Raw genomic sequence first — 20,757 nt, 5'->3', positions numbered from 1 at the left:
GCTCCTTGTTCCTCCTTGATTGACATACACCACTGCTGTGGCTTTGTCCTACTGGATCCCGACCAGACGGCCCTGCCGCCTCTGCAACCATGTGGATAGGCACCGCCTGATCGCTCGCAGCGCCAGCCCACTGATCGGCAGGCAGGATTCTTCCCGTGTCCAGCGACCCTGGGCCGACTGGATGCCCCAATCGGCCCACCAGCCGTTCAGGCTGGCGTCTGTCGTGATCACTGCCCAATGAAGAGGGAAGAAGGAACGACTTCCCGGACCAAAGGGCCGGAGACCTTAGCCACCAGAAAAGCGAAGCCCTGACTAGCTGGCTCACCTAAATTTGACATTCCAAGGATGTCAGAGATTTGTCCCATTTGGACAGGATTTCTTTAAGCAAAACTCGAGTGTGGAATTGAGCATACGGTACCGCCTCGAAAGTGGCTACCATGAGACCCAGAACTCGCATGCAAAAAACGCAGCGACGACCACTTACGGGACATCAACAACTGCACCTCAGATTGAAGAGTCCGCAGCTTGTCTGAAGGGAAGACAGACTCATCTCTGAGGAGTCCAGAATCAACCCCAAGTGCTCCAGGCATTGAGTCAGCGCCAACACTGCCTTCTGGAAGTTCAACACCCAACCAAACTCCTTGAGTCTGTATGGTAATCGCCACATCCTCCCTTAATTCTGAGACAGAAGCTGCTCTCCAGAGGAGGTCGTCCAGGTAACCCACGATTGCGATCCCTCGTCTCAGCAACGGCAGAATTGGGGCCAGCACCTTGGGGAAGACCCTTGGCGCCATCGCTAGGCCAAAGGGAAGAGCTACAAATTGGTAGTGCTCGCCCTTGACCACAAATCGCAGAAACCTCTGGTGTATGACGCATATGCACACATGCAAGTATGCGTCCTTGATGTCCAAAGACGCCAAGAAATGCCTTTGATGAAGTTCAGCGACCACGGAACGAACAGATTCCATCCTGAACCTTCACACCTTCATAAAGCAATTGAGGGCCTTGAGATCCAGTACTGGACGGACCCCTTCCTTCTTCGGTACTACAAACAAGTTGGAGTAGAATCCCCGAAACCTTTCTGATGTCAGTACAGGTACCACCCCACGCAGAAGTCCTGTACTGCCCCAAACAGGGCCTCCCGACAAGCCGGAAGATGAAGGTTGGAGGGGGGAAAAAAATAATCTGTTTGGTGGATAAGACAGAAACCATCTTGTAGCCTGACGAAACTAGTTCACAGACCCACTGGTCGGAAAGGAGAGAGGTCCACTGGACCGCAAACTCCCGAAGGCGGCCCCCCACTCGAGAGTCAGGCAGGGGCAAATCTTCATACGACAACAAATTTGCTCGGCTTGCGAAACCAGGGGCGCATGTCCCTCAGCGGGCACCTTGTCTGACTGGGAGCGCTTACCTGCCAACCCCGGAGGAAGAAAGCTGCTTCTGAGCGGAAAAGGAGGGCCCCTGCCTACAGCGTGGCTCCTTAGCCTTTCTGGACTGTGGGAGCAAAGTACTGTTTACCCCAGTAACATTCTTAATGTCATTGAGCAGGGCCCCAGATAGCCTCTCACCTTGGAAAGGCAAATCCACCTGTGCTTTCTTAGATGCCTGGTCCGCAGACCAGCATATAAGCCAAATCAAGAGATGCAGCACCACCGCTGATACTGAGGCTCTAGAAAGCAAAAATGGGCGTATCCAGGGCTGCATCACTGACATACTTAAGGCCGTGAACCAACTGGTCTGCCAGTTACACACAGACCTGGTAAACCTGTTCCTTCCCCAACTCACAGTGCAACAACTTAGCACATTCAGTAAGCGTTTGTGACACCGGGGTTGTGGCTACAACTGGAGATGTCCATTTTTCCATGAAACTCTCCTCAAAGGGTTAACGCACGGCCGGAAACACCTTAGCAGTGCAGGACGGCTTGTGGGACCAACACCTCCACAGATGCCCCCATCGCATCCTCGATCGCTGTGGCAAGTGCTCTTACTAGAGCTTTCTCCTGCGCTAAACCAGACGTGGAGTCTTCCTCACTGTCCGAATGGTTCTGGTCCGCATACTCTGAAACATCAGAACAGGGGGTCGCCTGCCACAGCGGGACCCAAGTCTGAACCAGAGCTCTCCCCAGCAGATGGGGGGCCACTTTTACCCCCCTTGCACCGCTTACACCCTGGCAACAAATGATTCAAGGACCACCGACAGAGCGTCCATAAACACCACAGATGCAGGGGAACCGGTTGCTAAAACAGGGGTGCCTGGAGCGGAAGAGTCAGCTTTTGACGCCATACTGACCCACACTCGCATTTCACCCTTAGGGACCCAAGGCAAGCAATAGCAAATGCCCACCCCAATAGCTGCCACAGACTGAGAAGCCCCCCCTGCCAGACTTGCCACCCTGACTTAGGTGCTGCCGCCCTCCGCTCTCCCCTCTGTCTGCCACGAGATGTCCTGTGTACGATTTTTGCAATGTACCAGTCTAAACCAGACGCCCAGCACTAGAGCACAACAGACCTGAAAATGGCCGCCTCATCAAAAAGCATTTGAAAACGCCGGGAAAATGTCTGCCGGACTCCAGGAAAAAGGCTGCGGCGACCAGTCCCCCCACATGGCGGCACACAAAGCACCAAAAAAGGCACAAGAACGGGGGGAAAAAAAGCGAGTGGACCACCAACCAGCCAGCACAGTGCCCTGCCACAACCCAGAGACCACAGTGTGAACCCCCGGCCAGGTACATGCTCTGCACCCATTAAGCCCAGTCACACAGCAGCCCCTTAGCATGTGGAGGAGGGAAAGAGACAGGAAAAGAGAGAGACCCCCTAATCGACCTCCCAGGGAATGCCCAGCTACTCCACCCTGCCTGAACAGGTGGAGCCATACTTACACCTCCTGCAGGGACTGCTGGACGCAATCCACAGACAGACCCATCACCCGAGCAGTACGGGATGGCCGTCAGCCACGGCACACTGTGACTGACAGCAGTAGCCAGGCCATATGTGTGCCCCGTAGCATATAGCTCACCGGCCACCCCTGAACCAGAACGGGGCATTATACGGCCGACCCAGCGCATAGCTAAGGTCTGCGTGCGCTCAATGGCCAGGTTGGGGAGACTACCAGGATATTATCTATCCTGTCACCGAGCCGGCTGTCGATTGTAGATCACAGGAACCAAAAACAGCAAAAAGAAAAAAATTCCAAGGACGATTGGTCCCCACAGGGAGCCTGGTCCTTCTAGACTGGGCATAAAAAACTGAGTGAGGGGTTATAGCCAATAGGACCACCCCTGGGCGGTGCTGTGTTATGTTCTGCCTAGTCCTCTCCTGAAGGTGGCAATATAACCCTAAAGTCAAGATTTAAGTGCTGTGTCCGTCAATGAACGAAAGAGAAATGTTTTTTATTCACGTGACCTTAAAAAAAAAAAAAAAATGCATGGAAAACACCCACTGTTTTATGGCAGTTTGAGGACCTCAAGTTTGAAAGGGGTCTAAGCCTACCATCAGTGCAAGCGAGTTTTGAATGATAAACTACTTACGGAAGAAACTATGCAGCTCTATCCCCCAGGCAAGAAGGCAGCACTTCCTGTTCCTAGTCCCTGCCTTCTGTTGACAGTAGGAGGGAGTAAGATCTGGCTGTCAATTACAGGCAGCTCACTGCTGAGATCCCACACATTGGCTGGTTGTAGGGTCATGTAGGTAGCTCAAAGTGGGAGTGAATCCACTTCAGTATAGCAATATTGTGGACGTGGTAAGCTTGCATTTTTATTGTGCTTATTTTTTGTTTGGAAAGCATGGTCACTTAATTGTTAACCTTATAGATGGATCAATAGATATTTTAAGATTATTTGCACGTGTGTACAAAGCTTACCTCTATGCCAAGCACATGCTGTTATTTAGGCTCATTTCCTATTAGCTGACTCCAAAGTTGCACGGCTTTCATTGCTACTTTGGAGTCCGATGGAACTTTTATACTCTCATTTACTAATTTAGAAAGATACCCTCTCATTTCCTGTTGTATCTCTGGGACAGGATGTGAATGCACAGTTTCCCAAAAGAACACGCAGCAGCAAAAAAAAAAAAAAATAAAGCACAAACTGAAAGGGTTTTTACTCATTTCCTATCTTATCTAAAACAGAAATTTGAAATTTGGCTGTACATATACTATATGTAAAACATTTGGTAATCACTTAAAATGTTACATTGCATCCTGAAATGTCACTTACAGAATCAGATGTCTTGCTTGGAGTAGAAGAATGTGAATTTGAGCTATGAAGAGCACTGTGGTTATGGGAATTTTCTTGTGGAGAAAAGCTGGTCCCTAGAAAATAAAATGATAAAATACTATAAGAAAAACAAGATAAGAAAACAAGCAAAAAAAATAAAAATGGTAAAAATAAAATGCCAGGAAGTGTTGAAACCAAACTATTCACTACTAGTCTTTTCCTGGGCACACCATTCATGCAAGAAGTTTACCCAAGACAAAACTTCTTTAAAATGTGCTTCCAGGAAAACAAACTCTATAAACCCCAAATTATACAGATGTGATAAAGTCTCAGGGAATATAAGAATATAATCATAAAATGTATTCAAAATAATTAAAAAAAATAAAAAACTTTATGCAATGATATATATGAATTAGTGCCCAATAAACTCAAAGCGTTTCGCATGCAACTTAAATGGCAACTCAAAGTCAGGAGTTGCAGTTTAAGGCTGCATTCACACCTGGGCGCTTCAAAGTCATTTAAGTGACTTTACAAAAACACGTTTACCACTTGCTACCCAGGCCAATTCTGACACTTCGCTCCTACATGTAAAAACCATAATTTTTTTTGCTAGACAGCTACTCAGAACCCCAAACATTATATACAGTATCTCACAAGAGTGAGTACACCCCTCACATTTTTGTAAATATTTTATTATATTTTTTCATGTGACAACATTGAAGAAATGACACTTTGCCACAATGTAATGTAGTGAGTGTACAGCAGTGTAAATTTGCTGTCCCCTCAAAATAACTCAACACAGCCATTAATGTCTAAACCACAGGCAAAAAAAGCGAGTACACCCCTCAGTGAAAATGTCCAAAATTGGACCCAAAGTGTCAATATTTTGTGTGGCCACCATTATTTTCCAGGACTGCCTTAACCCTCTTGGACATAAGAGTTCACCAGAGCTTCACAGGTTGCCACTGGAGTCTTCTTCTACTCCATGATGACATCACAGAGCTGGTGGATGTTAAAGACCTTGCACTCTTCCACCTTCAGTTTGAGGATGCCCCACAGATGCTTAATGGGGTTTAGGCCTGGAGACATGCTTGGCCAGTCCATAACCTTTACCCTCAGCTTTTTAAGCAAAGCAGTGGAGGTGTGTTTGGGGACGTTATGTTGGAATACTGCTCTGCAGCCCAGTCCCTGAAGGTAGGGGATCATGCTCTGCTTCAGTATGTCACAGTACATGTTGGCATTCATGGTTCCCTCAATGAACTGTAGCTCTCCAGTGCCGGCAGCACTCATGCAGCCCCAGACCATGACACTCCCACCACCATGCTTGACTGTAGGCAAGACACTTGTCTTTGTAATCCACTCCTGGTTGCCGCCACACACGATTGACACCATTTGGACCAAATAAGTTTATCATGGTCTTATCAGACCACAGGACATGGTTCCAGTAATGCATGTCCTCAGTCTGCTGGTCTTCAGCAAACTGTTTGAGGGCTTTCTTACGCATCATCTTTAGAAGAGGCTTCCTTCTGGGACGACAGCCATGTAGACCGATATGATGCAGTGTGTGGCGTATGGTCTGAGCACTGACAGGCTGACCCCCCCCCACCCCTTCAACCTCTGCAGCAATGCTGGCAGCACTCATACGTCTATTTCCCAAAGACAACCTCTGGATATGACACCGAGCACATGCATTCAACTTCTTTGGTTGACCATAGCAAGGCCTGTTCTGAGCGGAACCCGTCTTGTTAAACAGCTGTATGGTCCTGCCCACTGTACTACAGCTCAGTTTCAGGGTCTTGGCAATCTTCCTATAGCCTAGGCCATCTGTATGTAGAGCAACAATTTTTCTTTGTCATGGGGTGCCATGTTGAACTTCCGGTGATCAGTATGAAAGAGTACGCGCTCACATCAAATTTAATACACCTGCTCCCCATTCACACCCGTGACCTTTTAACACCAACAAGTCACATGACACAAGGGAGGGAAACGGCTAATTGGACATGTTCACTTAGGGGTGTACTCACTTTTGTTGCAAGTGGTTTAGACATTAATGGCTATGTGTTGAGTTACTTTGAGGGGACAGCAAATTTTCACTGTTAAATAAGCTGTACACTTACTACTTAACATTGTAGCAAAGCATTTCTTCAGTGTTGTCACATGGAAAGATATAATAAAATATTTACAAAAATGTGTTTAACTCACTTTTGTGAGATACTGCATTTTTTTAGCAGACCTTAGGGAATAAAATGGTGGTCATCGCGACTGTCGCATGGTATTTGCGCAGTCATTTTTCGAAAACTTTTTTTGGAAAAAAAAAGAAGAAAAAAACCCACACAGTAAAGTAAGCCCAATTTTTTTGCATAATGTGAAAGATGTTACACTGAGTAAATATACACCAAACATGTCATGCTTTAAAAGTGTGCACTCTCCCACACCAAACTTCAGTACTTAAAAATCCCCATAGGTGACACGTTACAAGTTAGAGGAGGTCTAGAGGAGTACTTTATTTTCTTGTTTAACTTTTTTCTATTTTGACACTTTTTTTAAATCACTTTTATTTCTATAACAAGGAATGTAAACATCCCTTGTAATAGGAGTAGTGCGTGACAAGTCCTCTTTACAGCAAGATCTGGGGTCAACAAGTCTCCAGATTTCACCTCTAGGCTCGAAAATCCAGAAAAAAAAAAACACACACGATCCCGGCTTCCCAGCTGAGGTATTTTTTTCAAATGCAGAGGCCATGCGTGACATCATAACATCGTGCCGGGCATCAGATAGAGTACAGACGCTGGGGGGACCATCTGGCCAGCCTACGATTGTTCTTATGGTGCAGAGAACCACTAGCGCTAAAATATATCTGAATAAAGTAAGTAGCTGCAGGGATCAGTCAGATATCCCCACTCAAAGTTGACATCATGTCATTGGGCTGGAAGTGGTTAAAGTTTTTTTTTTTAAACAAAGTAAATACTAAGCAGGAAATTTCAAACCGGTTTTCCAAGAATGTACTACTAAAATGCACGGAATCCATGGCATCTGCAAAAACCTGCAATACTACCAAGTTCTGGGTATCTAGCTTGTGATTTTAAAAGGCAGCCCACGGAAATGTGATCCTGCTTCATTTTACTTGAGCTACACAAATAAAAGCTGGATCCTAATCATTTGTCATTTACTGGTAACTGCATCTTCAGAGACTACCCAAGGAAGTACATACAAATGTAATGTAGAACTAAAGGAATACAAAAAATAATAATAATAATAATAATAATAATAATAATAATAATAAGCCTCAAGGCTGCCAAGTCTAAAAAAAAGCTGACAGCCTCTTTATAATTTTGGATATAGCAGAGAAGCATCAAAATTTAAGTCATGCTTTAACTTCTGCCTGCGATACCATTCAGGGGGTGTGGGATTGCCACTAATGCCCATATGAAATGACAGACAAAAAAAAACAACAATACATACAACTTGGTATCATCATCAGGCTGCATGCACTTCCTTTCTGTATTGCGATATACAGTTCTACCTGAAGAGAAGACTAAATACGCCCTTTTGTCGGGAGCCGACACAATCATAGCATTATCCGAGACTAGGGTTGTACTGATACTAGGCATTTCAGAATATAGGTACTCGTGAAAATGTGTCGATACCCGAAACAGATGCCAGAAGTGACGTCAGCTTGGGAGCCCGAAAGCGCCTCATCTTGTCCGGCAGTGGGGATGGGAGCAGTCAGTCGCAGGGTCACTTCTGGGTCCTGCGCTAACACGCTGGTCCCAGCAATGTGGCTGTCCTCTGCTGGCCGGACTGGGATCTCTTCCATCGTACCGGACTGGAATACATTTGGACCACCACCTGCTGGACTTTATCTACTATGGAGTCTCTTCTGCCTACACTTCCTGTAAGCTTATTAGATAAAATTGTTTATGTTACTGCACTTAGAGGATCTTCCCCTCTGTTTTTCCTCCTACCAGAGCCTGCTTCCCTCCTGGAGTGCTTCTCATTGTTGTACTGGCAACAGTCCTGCCTCACCACAGCTCACAGATCTGAACCTATTCTACATTGTGGGCATATCTCTGGCTAGTCTTGCTACTCAGAGCACTCTAAATCCAAAAACCCATCCGTCCAGCACAGCAGTGGTAAGAATATGCCCAAAACTAGTGGGATACTGACAAGGGGAGGGTTCCCCCCTTCCAAGCCCTCCACCACTTGATGCTTGCCAGCAGTCTTCCATCTTGAGCACTGCAATAAGAGCTCCTCCTACCCATCCCATCCAGCTACCCCATGTGCACAGTATATAAGCTAGCTACTGCCACTAATTGCCATTCCTACCATTGAATTTTACAGGTCGAAATTGCAACCAGTAGCTAGCTATAAACTTCACACTGTAGCTGTAAGGGAATGGGATTTGAGCTCCAGTGTGTGCTGTGTGGGGAGCAGGCGCTCGGAGTGTGTTCAGGCTGTGTACAATGCAGGGATGGGAGACAGCTCTGTCCAGTGACCTGTACTGTGCTCTTCTTGTGTTTGGGCCCCTCCACCAGCTGTCACCTCCGCCCCCATGCCTCTCAAAGATGCTCCCATCATCATGCCCCCCCGCCCCAGCGACCACAGCCTTTTCAAATCCCAACTTTTCCACCCCACTCTCAACTACCGTGCCCTTACTTACTCCTCTAACAATCCCAAACATGCCCCAGCCCACCATCACTCAACTCCCAAACCAGCAGGCTGAAAAAAGTTTTAGCCATTTTCCTCTTAAACTTTTTTGGCCAACAAGGCTAGCATAAGCACTTTTTTTGTGGTAAATGCACACCGATCGTGTAAATCTAGGGTTAAGTTAAAGTTTCCAACCAGACTTTCTGAACTGCTTTAGAGCCATTTTGATTTATAAATGGTTCCTGTATAAAATAGACCCGGGTATGGTATGTACTGTATTCATGCATGTTCAGGACCTAGACTGTAAACTCATGAGGTCAGGGAGCAATGTGGATGTACCATATGTAAACACTGCGCAAATTGACAGTGCTATAAAAATACTAGTATTAAAAAGTATACAATTGATCCTGGTAATACATTCTATGCTACAGACATGTTGCAAACTTCCTTATTTGCAGGCAAACACACACACACACACACACATAGATGCTGCTGTGTCACAGAATTCACCAAGCCTGTCTTCTGACCTACAGAGGTTCTGAGGATGAGTTTCAGGAGGCAGAGTCTGTGCAGGAGTCACAGCTTGCAGGCAGCAAGGTACTATACGATATATAGGTCTTAAAAACTGAAAGTAAATAGGAGGAGAAGCTGCAAAGCATGGAGGGAATCCAGGAAGTTATGGCAAAAGATGGCCAATAGACAGCAATCACAAAGATTTTTCAAGTATGCCTATATTGGCAAATATACCTATTGCTTTTATTATTACAAGGTTGATGTAAGATAAATGAAAAAAAAATAAATAAATAAATAAAAGAATGCTGTAACTATACAGGTCCTTTAACATTTCTAAATGTTACCTAAAGTATCAAAAATCCTCACTATTTGAGACCAGGGCTACTATAAATGTATAATTTGCAATCAAAAGCTGCATAATTGGAAGTAAGGAGTCTATAGCTACATATCTGGTACACAATGTGTTCCGCCCAAAGCAGCAGGATTGTTTTGAAAGTATATTCCCACAGCTCCACTGACATTCCATTGTGTAAGATTTCACCTAATATGAGTCATATTCCACTCTAATTACTGCACATAGGGTAGGCTTTAATTGCAAATCTTACACCTTGCACAGGTAGCAACATGTAGATTAGTAAACATATTATGAACAACGTCTGTGTGGAAATCTGGAACATTTAGAATATATTTTTGTCTATACTACATAAACAAGAATTTGAATAAAAATCAATGTAGTTTACAAACTATGTATACAAAGACTGCCGATTCCAGTAATCAAGTAAATCTAAACAAACTACTGGATAGACACTATCAACACTTTTTACTTCTTTTCTAACCTAAAAACAACATGGCAAGGTGAATAGAACTGTAAAATCTATGCAGATACAATGCATATGCTCTATTTTATGGTAGCCGAGTGTCATCTACCTTCTTAGAAAATCTAATATCTATCAGGTAGGGGTGTGCAACGGATAGTCACCGATCCGTGATCTGAACAGGTCACCCCGCTCAGATCGACACATGCTGCGATCCACGGAACGCTCCGCGGTCTCGGCCTTAGGAAAGTCCGCGGCTTCGGCCTAGCTCCAAAGCGGCGGCCATCTTTCTATAGCCAGGCCGTTTACAATGTGATTGCGCCGACAGAGCGATCACTTGTAAACAAACCGGCATGTCATGACGCCGGTTCCTCTCTCCCCCCTCTGTACTAATCTGTACAGTGGAGGGGAGAGATAGGATGGAAGCAGCCATCCCTCAATACCCAGTCATACCCTGCAATACCCAGCCATGCTCAGCCAATATTACAGTGGGGGAGATTGTGGATATTACAATGGGGACTATATGGTGGAATTTTCACAGGTTTTGTCAAATTCAATTATTTGCTGATCCGAAAAATGATCCGTGACTCTGATCCGAGGAACGATCTGATCTGTGAATATTTTGATCCGCTGCACCCCTACTATCAGGTAATCCTAAAGCTGGGCACTTTTGTTTTGATCAGCTAGTAGGCGGAAAAAAAAAAAAACCCCAACACAAATAAAATGACCTCATTCCCGCAAGGTGGTTACAGGATCCCCTCTCCCCGAGTTACTGGGTAGTGACAGCGACGACTCCTCCTCCACTGTCAGAATACATGGATTATCGCTGCAGTCAATTGGCAGCATGCAGTGCTTGACTAAAAATTTTCCAAAATTTACCTCAGACAGCCCATTTGAAAATCATCCGGTCCTTGGTGAACCAGCTGGATTTTCAATCCATCTAGATTAAGGCTTACCTGTAGGTCCAAGCAATATCTCCTAAACCTATACGGTTTAGGAGATATTTGCCTGAAGACAGGCACCGCTGTCTACGGCGCATGCGCCGTAGACAGCGGCGCGCAGGCGCACTGAACGCGGCAGTTCCAAAAATGGAGCTGCCGCATTTGTCGACTCCCTTGCGCATGCGCGGGAGTGACGGCTTCGCCGAATGACAGCGGCGGAGCTGCGAGACGCCACAAGCAAGATGGATGCGGCGGACTACAGGGGACAGCGCGACTTCGCTGGCTCGTGTGTCAGGTAAGTGACACATAATGGGCTACTATGCGATGCATAGTAGTCCATTATGCTTTGCCTTTGCAGGGAAAAAAAGAGGAAGTAAACTCATCAGGGTTTACTTCCTCTTTAAGTGTGTGTTGTAAAGCTGGCCATAGACGGCTAGTTTCCAATCCCCACCCCCCGCTTTTCAGTCAGCAGTAGAGCTGCACAATTAATCCTCAAGAATCGTTATGATCTTGACTAAAGTGTTTCACAATTCTTTCTATGCAAAGAATTCTCTCTGCTCTTCTGAAGCCACAGCCCTCAAATGAAAGGAAGAGAAAAACTTTGCAGTCTGCCAAGAATCAAAACATTCTTTATCAGTTGAACTTAAAGCGGGAGTCCACCGGGACTCCGCGTTTTTTTTTATTTTTTTTTTAAAGCCAGCAGCTACAAATACTGCAGCTGCTGACTTTTAAAATAGTGACACTTACCTGTCCAGCGCGCCCGCGATGTCGGCACCCGAAGCCGATCCCTAGGTCGTCTGTCGGGTCCTGCCGCCGCCATCTTGGGTATGGGAATCAGGAAATGGAGCCTTTCGGCTTCATTTCCCGGTTCCCTACTGCGCATGCGCGAATTGCGCTGCGCAATAAGGACGCTCCCTGCTGCCTCTGGGAGCTGTGTGTTTCCCAGCAGGCAGCGGGGCACTTGCGGGAAGGGGCGGGCACTTGCGGAAAGGGGCGTAAGTTACGCCCCTTTCCGCAGAGAGCTGTCCCGGAAGTGGGTGCAGTTACCTGGATTATCCAGGTAACTGCACCCCCCTCCCCCCTGAAAGGTGCCGATTGTGGCACCGGAGGGGGGGAGGGTTCCGATGAGCGGAAGGTCCACTTTAGGGTGGACCTCCGCTTTAAGTATAAACATTGTAACAATGTCAACAGAATAGACTTTGTGTAAGTGAAAAAAGTTTAACCACTTAAACACTAAAACCTTTTTCTGACATTTATTGGTTTCAAGTTAAAATAATTTTTTTTGCTAGAAAATTACTTTGAACCCCCAAACATTTTTTTAGTAGACACCCTAGAGCAGCCTCTCAACACAGAGGAACCCTTGAAATAGTTCTACCATCTCGGGGGAACCCCTGCTAAAAATGAGAAATCTACAACTCGTGATACATTAGTGTGATGGTCAGTGGGAAGAATTGCCTCCTTACATATAGCTAAAAAGATCAATGGTGTCAAAGGGAGCTTATCTGAGAGGCAAAAATTGCCCAATGCTGAAGGAACCCCTAGCAACCTCTGGAGGCACCCTAGGGTTCCACGGAACCTTGGTTGAGAATCACCGTCCTAGAGAATAAAATAGTGGTTGTTGCAATATTTTATATCGCACTGTATTTACGCAGCAGTCTTTCAAATGCTTTTTTTTTATTACTTTAATGAATTAAAAAAAAAAAAAACTAACCAGTAAAGTTATCCCGTTTTTTTGTATAATATGAAAGATTTTACGGCGCGAGAATAGTGAGAGAATCATGATCTTTTTATTCCAAGCAAAAAAATCGTGATTCTCATTTTGGCCAGAATCGTGCAGCTCTACATAGCAGTGACCATTTCTTCACTGGGAGATTGTATTCCAACAGTGGGACACGCTGATGCCAAAATGGCCACAGTCCATGCTGAACTGGTCTAATTTCAAACCATATATGGCCCACTTTAGTGCGTTCCCGACAATAAAAAACATTTACCTTCCTAATCGAAAAGACTCTTTCGATTAGTTCACAATAGAAGTCTTTTCTTGTTGAACTGTCGAGTTTGTTTATGAAAAGGTACACATAAGTGCACAGAGAAGTTAGACCAACTTCCACAGTTATAGGGTTTCCATTTCGCCCCCATCATGATGTATATATTTAGTGAGACCACATGAAGAAAAACAATGAGATCAAGAAACAGACTGCAAAGTTCCAATGACAGCTGTCACACGATAATCCAAGTAAATGACAAAGCAGAGTTCCCTAGTCTACAAAAGATTATGCAAGGATCGAAGTTCACTGCTTATTCAGCAAAGTCAACACTGTGCACTACAGCACACAAGTGAGGTTTTGCCATGTCCAGCAAAATGAGTTTTGAGTTTGACACATTGTAAAACCAAAATAACTCCCACATGAGTAAACAGTCACCTAGGGGGGTCTGTCACTCAGCCACAGACACTTCTAGGGCTCATTCACATTGGTGTGTATTTTCTTCACAACGGAGGTTCTTACTGGCAAAGCTAGATCACGTGTAAAATGAGTGCCTAAAGTACTCGCATTTATATGTGTACATTAATAAAATCTGTAGCCATGTCCTACTTTTTCTGTGCAGTGTACATTTTGTTATGTAGACACAGGTGTGTGTAAGGGCTCACTAATTACTATAGTGCGGTGCTTGGATGCCGAAAAAACAAAAACTATCCATCTACTGTTTAAACAGCATTTTATCTGTGCAGCGCTAGAAAGGTCACTAAGATTAAAAAAGACCATATAAGTGATAAATATGCTAATACATATACCTCTTATATTGATAAAAATGAATAATCCACCAACGTGATGCGTGAAAAATAAAAATAATATATACAAAGACATGTGAAACAAAAAAAGATCAAGTCCATAGATTGATCCTGGTAGAAGGATGTGGAGTCAACTGGATAACATCATTGGAACAAAGGGAAAGTTGAGGAGATTAAGTATGGAAAATTACCACCATCGACAATAAGAAAGCTAACCGGAGTTAATGGACTCCAAGGGGCATAAGCCCCACAAAGTCAGCTGTATTTGTTCAATGACTGCGTTTGTTTTTCTGACTGCTCCATTTCTGGGATGAAAGTTTGGGAAACAAAAGAAAGTTACAACTAAGACCATCTGCATGTACTGCTGTACTTCTGAACAGAATAACCATTTTCATGTAGTCTGTTTTTTCAATTAAACAAAACTGCAAAGCCTGTCCACTCTACCACTTTGATTAGTGTAGGGTATTAGAGATTTTCTTGTTAAAAATATGAAAACAGATGTAGCACCCTCCTAGGTAGGTGCTAGAGTGTATATTTTGCAGAAAGGCAAATTTAAGTGCTGACTGCTTAACAGAGAGCAGTGATTAATTAGTGAGGTCTCAGGGTTTCCTCCCACTCTCCAATGGGCCTTCTTGCTATTGGATCATTGCAAAACCCAGACAGATAAGAGCATGGATGTAGATACAGCCCTGGCCAATTAGAAGGGGATGTGCCCCAAGGAACGCTGGGTGCCTGTATTTAAGTGAGGAGCACATGGCCTCGGGTTTCCAGCCCACCTCTGGGAAGAGAGGTTCAGGTGGGGAGGAGGCAGCTGCCTCTCCCCAGCATGGAAGGCCATGTGGCCTCAGATCTGAGGACATGAAGCCTGCAATCTATAACCCAGGGTTCCCGTGCAAGCTGACCGAGGGAGATAGTCTATGGATCTGGTCGTGTGTCACTGGTATAGAGTGTCACTTGGAAGTAGGCTACCAGTTGTCCATGGACATATTTTTTATTCTATTTTTTGAGTACAGACCCTGAAGGGATTATTGAGTGTGTGTTGCTGAAATTGCCTTCTGGTCCTAGACCTCAGCATGCTGGGTGTGTGAGCTAAAAGGAGACACTGGTCTTGAAGACTTGTCTAATGACAAAGTTCACTGTCTTTTCTGCTATAGAGGGACTTGTTCTTCCATATAGATCCAGTATGGTTCAGCAGATCATCTGCTTCCACAGTTCTACAGAGAGAATTGTCCTCACCTGTAAATTGTTCATTTGGAGTATACTACCAATTCCCTTCTATCAAATTTCTTCAAACAAAACAAAAACTGGTCACTGGTAGACTGGTCATTGGCAATAAGTAGCGGGAGAGAGTGTGCTGGCTGTGTGAAATACCATGTAACTGGCTGCTGGATAATCAGTGGGAAGCCCAGGGACAAGTAATGCTACACAGGTCATTCCTGCTCTGAAGGCAAATCTGTTTATTCAGTATACTTGAAAGATCCAAAAGCGTAGGCACTATCACACATAATTGTAGAGAATATTAATGATACTGCAGAAAAAGTAATTTTAAAATGTATAAAAACCTCTAATCTCTAATAAAAAAAAAAAGTCTCAAACCCACATCATAAAAAGCTACCAATAAAAGGTTATATTACATGCTGTTCATACTCAACTCAGTCACTACGAGTAATTTATTTTTGTTCTGCAAAAAATAAAATAAAAAAAAAAACTGGTTTATCCTGCCGCTCTCCATCACCACCTCCAGTCCAAGTTCTCACTGCAGTTGGGAATATTGCAGAGCAGTGTTGGCAGCTATTGCACATGCTCCGTTTTCAGTGAATTCTCTACCAGTCTACCTCAAGCATTTCCTCCCCATCACATCTGAGCAGCCCATGTGACTATAGTCACACACAGCGGTAAATGACAGCCCACTCCCTCCCTCCCTCTTCCATACCCATCAACCAGCCAAACACAATGGGGCGGGATATTGCATGTATTTTGACGGAGGCTTTTCCTCCCCGTTATTTAACCCTTTCACAACTAAGCCTATTCTTGACATTTGGTGTTAAAATACATATTTTTTGCTAGAAAAATTACTTGGAACCCCCAAACATTATATATATTTTTTAAGCAGAGACTCTAGACAATAAAACAGCGATTGTTGCAATATTTTATGTCACACGGTATTTGCGCAGCGGTGTTTTAAACGCAACTTTTTGGGAAAAGGGACACTTTCATGAATTTAAAAAAAATGAAACAGTAAAATTAACCAAATTTTTTTGAAAAATGTGAAAGATAATGTTACGCCGAGTAAATAGATACCAAACATGTCACACTTTATAATTGCACGCACTCGTGGAATGACGACAAACTACAGCGACGCTTTATTTTATTTTTTTCGGTTACCAGGTTAGAGTTACAAAGGAGGTCTAATACTAGAATTATTGCTCTCGCTCCGATACCTCACATGTGTGATTTGAACACCGTTTACATATGTGGGCACGACTTCCGTATGAGTTTTCTTTGTGCGAGCTCGCGGCGACGGGGCGCTTTAAAAAAATGTTCTTATTTTAAAATTAAATGGTTTATAAAAAAAAAAAAAAAAAAAAAAAAAAATTGATCACTTTTATTGCTGTCACAAGGAATGTAAACATCCCTTGTGACAGTAATAGGTGGTGACAGGTACTCTTTATGGAGGTATCGGGGGTCTCCTTTACACTTCAAATTATTCAGATAGCCATTCAGATCGCCATTTTCGGCGATTCTGAAGTGTATACATTTTTAAATCCAGCGCCAATGGCAGCCGAGTAAACGGGAAGTGACGTCATGACATCGCTTCCGTGTTCACAATTAGAAGACTGGAATGAAGCCGCTTGGACATTTGCATTTTAGTGGTGGCATGCACGCATGCACTACCACAGATTTGCCATTAAGTGACACAGTTTGTCTATAGATCTTTATGCTGACATACGTTTATTATTTTTCTGCAATTTTTTACTGTTTTTATGCTGCACATTAGGATATGGTGTACGATTTGCCGTATATAATAGTTTTCACAGCTGTGTAAAGGGAAGCGCTTTACCATCTTTACATATGTAAGCCGTTTGCCAGGATTTCTATACACTAAGGCCACATGTAAATATGTTTCTGCAGACTTTCCCCCACTCCATGTGCTGCATTTACTTCAACCATACAGGCTAATGCAAAAATAGGTCAGGCAGGTCGGCAGATAGAGCATTACATCATTCTTCGGAACAGACCAGCATTCTACACAAGATGAGCTGCTCTGTCACTTGAATAAAGCGTGCTTCAAAAGCCTGCTCATAATTCATATAAATGCAACCTGTGACTACACAGCAAATGTGTACATGAGCTTCTGTGGCACTAGGCATGATAATACATCTGTAAATGCCATACAAGACCATATGCAGAGGCTCCTTTTCATGATCCCTACTTGAATAGTATTCCACCAAAAAAATAAAATAAAAAAATGTAATAAATTGCAGCTTAAACATCAGATGTGGTGGCTGCATTAGTATTCTTTTACTAAGCTATTTGTTTTCACCTGGTGATCTGGCCAGTATCATACCTCCTGTATTAGAGGGACTACACTTCCGATGAAAGCACACAGACAGGACGGACGCCCTGGGCGCAATGATTTACTGTAGGGATGGGGGGGTGCTTTCCTTCTGTTAAAAAGCTGACAGGAGCAGTGACAACAGCATTCCTAGTAGCCTAGCGCTAGGAGCAACAAGCCGGGACGTGGTGCGGGCTGTGTTCGCACTCCACCTTCTTCCAGACAGTGCAGCACTCTTATCAACAAGCAGGCAGCAGTTTTCACAGACACACCAAAGCAGCACTAGCAGGAAGGAGGCGGCGGAGAGAGAGCACAGCCCGCACCGCTAAGTGGAGAACTGTCGAGGAGAGAATCCATCAACACAAGTATGTGCCCAGTGTTAAAATGGAGCTGCAGAGTTATTTTACCAAGAGAGTGACTGCTTGCACATCATGAACGGGGGGGGTTGGGGTAGTGTGGTTTGTGTGCCCTGGGCGCTGAATGACCTGGTCCTTGACCTTTAACTGCACCAACCCATTTTTAGCTAAACTCCAGCCACCATTTTTTAAGCAGTTACAGCCACATTTTCCCTTTTAGGATAAGGTTTAATAATTAAAAGCTGTCCATTGTAAGCACGTCTGTCGGTGGTAAATGGCTGTCTCATCCCTCTAACTGCTATATGTGCTAAGTGCTTTTGGTTTAATACGGCTTTAAAAGGGGAGAACAAAATCACTTTTCATTTATTGAAACATAAAAGAAACACATGGACAATCCACTGTTTAAGGTCCTGTTCACACTGGCATTAGAAACAGGCTTGTTTAATGCATTTTTGCAGCTCCTGGAATGCCCAGTAAAGCGGCCTGCAATGGAGACTATGGACAGAGCTGTTGAAAAACATGCAGCGTTTATGAAGCGGTGACAAAAATTAAGCTATATGTAACATGTGGGTGGAGTTGAAGCTGGTCTTTAACTTGGAGGGCACCTGCAGTGTGTTTAGTGTGCATTAAACATGTAAAACCACGCATTAACGCTATGAGCACTTTATTTTACATTACTGTCAGCGATAGTATTTTTTGAGCAAGAAGCATGAAATGCAAAGCATTACCAAGACTGAAAGAGGGCTCAGAGCGCCTCAGTTTTCTTTGGCACCTTATAGCTGAGGCCCCAGAAATATTTACACTAAACACATTACAATTCTGTTTTTTTATTTTGCCGCTAGTGTGGAATTTAAGGGCTCCACATGTGCCTGCGTGTTGCAAAAGACGATCTTGAACATGGAAGAGAAGATCATGGGCCTCATATACACTACTGCTGGTAAACAGACGTTTAGGAGCAGATGGGCATTTTTTTCAACTGCTCCTGAACTCTCCTCTATGTTATCTTATCAGTCCATATACACAGGGTTGGTTGTTTACAGTTATTTCTAGGCAGCCGAGTCTCTTTGAAATGCAACAAAAAAAAGTTCAGAAGCTGAGTTTGGAAGCATTTAAAATCGCCAAAGGCTTCTAACACGGCAACACGTGTTTAGCTGCTTTTCGTTTACAGGAGTCTAATTTTTGCCCATTTTGGAAAAAATAAAATAAAAAAATAAATAAATAAAAAAAACTTCAAAATGCAAATGTGGCAAAACGCAGCATATAAATGCAGCAAAGCTGATATTTTAAAACAACTGTCAAGTTAAATCATTCATGATAGCTTGTCAAAATGTCTCGTGTACATGAAGCCTTAGGCAGACCATGCATGGACCGAATTTCAAAAGAATTTTCTTTAAAAACTCTAATCTAAGAATTTTCGTTCAAATTTCACACAATTATTGGGCTGCAGCAACAGCCAATTTCCATGGGTAAAATATAAAGTGTAAGCGCTAAATATATCAAAAAGATGTGACAAAATTATTAAATCCAAAGTGATACAAAAGGAAAAATAAATGAAATGGGGAATATAATATATATATATATATATATATATATATATATATATATATATATATATATATATATATATATATATATATATATATATATATGTACTGGAGGGTGTATAAAAAGGACCCTCTAAAGTGTTACATGCACCCGCAAATAATTTACAAACATTGACTTATTGTAAAAATATAAATAGTGATTAGATATAGTCCATATCCTAAAGCAATGGTGCATAAATTAAAGTCCCAAAAAGGATGTTATGAAAAAAATCCAGGTAAAGAGTATCCACAGAATTCACCGCTGTGTTAATCCCACCACCATGAGAAGCGCAGGTTTACCAGATATAAATGACCCAATTAGACGTATAACTAAGGGGTCATAAATCGCTTATTGATCCAAATTCTGGGGCACTGATTCGGCGTTCTCCGGTTAAATGGATCCCACTTGTGGAAATGGCTCTGTCTGTGTGTGTTTGTGTGTATACAATTTTCATGTGGCCTTCGAATTTGAATAAAATCAGACATGTTGAAAATTTTTTGAAAAATAAAAACGATGATCAATAATCATAATAAGTGGACATAATCAATGATGGGAGAATTGTGAAAGAAAATGTAATCAAAAAAAGAAAAATAAAAAATTCCCACAAAGAAAAGATTCCCAGCCAAAAAAAATATTTTCTGTAGCAACATGAGGTGAAATTAAAGGCTTGGTTGGTCGAATTTCGAAATCAACGGTGGCGCCATCGGATCACAAAATTCAACCATGTATCGTCAGACTTTGGGCTCTTTCACACATGCGGACTGTTCAGGTCCACCCGTCAGTTTTTCAGGCGGACCTGAACGGACGATCCAATCACCTATATGGAGCGTCGGATGTCAGCAGCGACAAGTCCGCTGGCATCTAACTGGCTAAACGCAGAGGGATGGAAACCCTATTTTCCATCTGTCTGGCAGCTGGGATGAAATAAAACGGACAGGCGATTCGTTTTCATCTGATCCCCCCCTAAAAGGAGAGCGGGGGCTCTGACAGGTCCATCCCTGCACAGCGATGGACCTGTCATCCGCTAGCTCAGCAGGGATCAATGGATCGATCCCTGCTGAGCAAGTTGAGTCGGTCAAAACGGAGAGCCCGTGTGAAACCCTTCACACTGAAGGCGTTTTTCAGGTGCTAAAGGGCTAAAAATAGCGCCTGAAAAACACCTCCCCTACAGCATCAGTGTGAAAGCCCAAGTGTTTTCACACTGGAGCAGTGCACTTGCAGGACATTAGAAAAAGTCCTGCCAGCAAACCTCTTTGGAGAGATTTAAACACCGCTCCTCCACCGCCTCTGCCCAATGAAATGAATGGGCACCGCTGCCGAAGCACCTGCGGCACTTTTCG

General features: G+C 43.7%; 1 protein-coding gene across 4 annotated transcripts in view; it reads right to left on the bottom strand.

Annotated features, from left to right (window-relative positions):
- The window catches only part of WAC (WW domain containing adaptor with coiled-coil), a 109,445-nt gene that overhangs the window by 77,045 nt on the left and 11,643 nt on the right, over positions 1 to 20,757 (bottom strand). For all 4 annotated transcript variants that reach the window (XM_077491042.1, XM_077491044.1, XM_077491043.1 and 1 more), the window contains one exon: positions 4,215 to 4,309. In XM_077491042.1, the coding sequence (XP_077347168.1) occupies positions 4,215 to 4,309 (95 nt within the window). The remainder of the gene's footprint in view (positions 1 to 4,214; positions 4,310 to 20,757) is intronic.

The sequence above is a fragment of the Lithobates pipiens genome, unplaced genomic scaffold, assembly GCF_037356315.1.
Source record: "Lithobates pipiens isolate NorthernLeopardFrog02 unplaced genomic scaffold, aLitPip1_a1.2 Scaffold_19, whole genome shotgun sequence".
NCBI classification, from domain to species: domain Eukaryota; kingdom Metazoa; phylum Chordata; class Amphibia; order Anura; family Ranidae; genus Lithobates; species Lithobates pipiens.
Note: the sequence above shows the minus strand (reverse complement) of the source record. Positions and strands in the feature narration are given on the sequence as shown.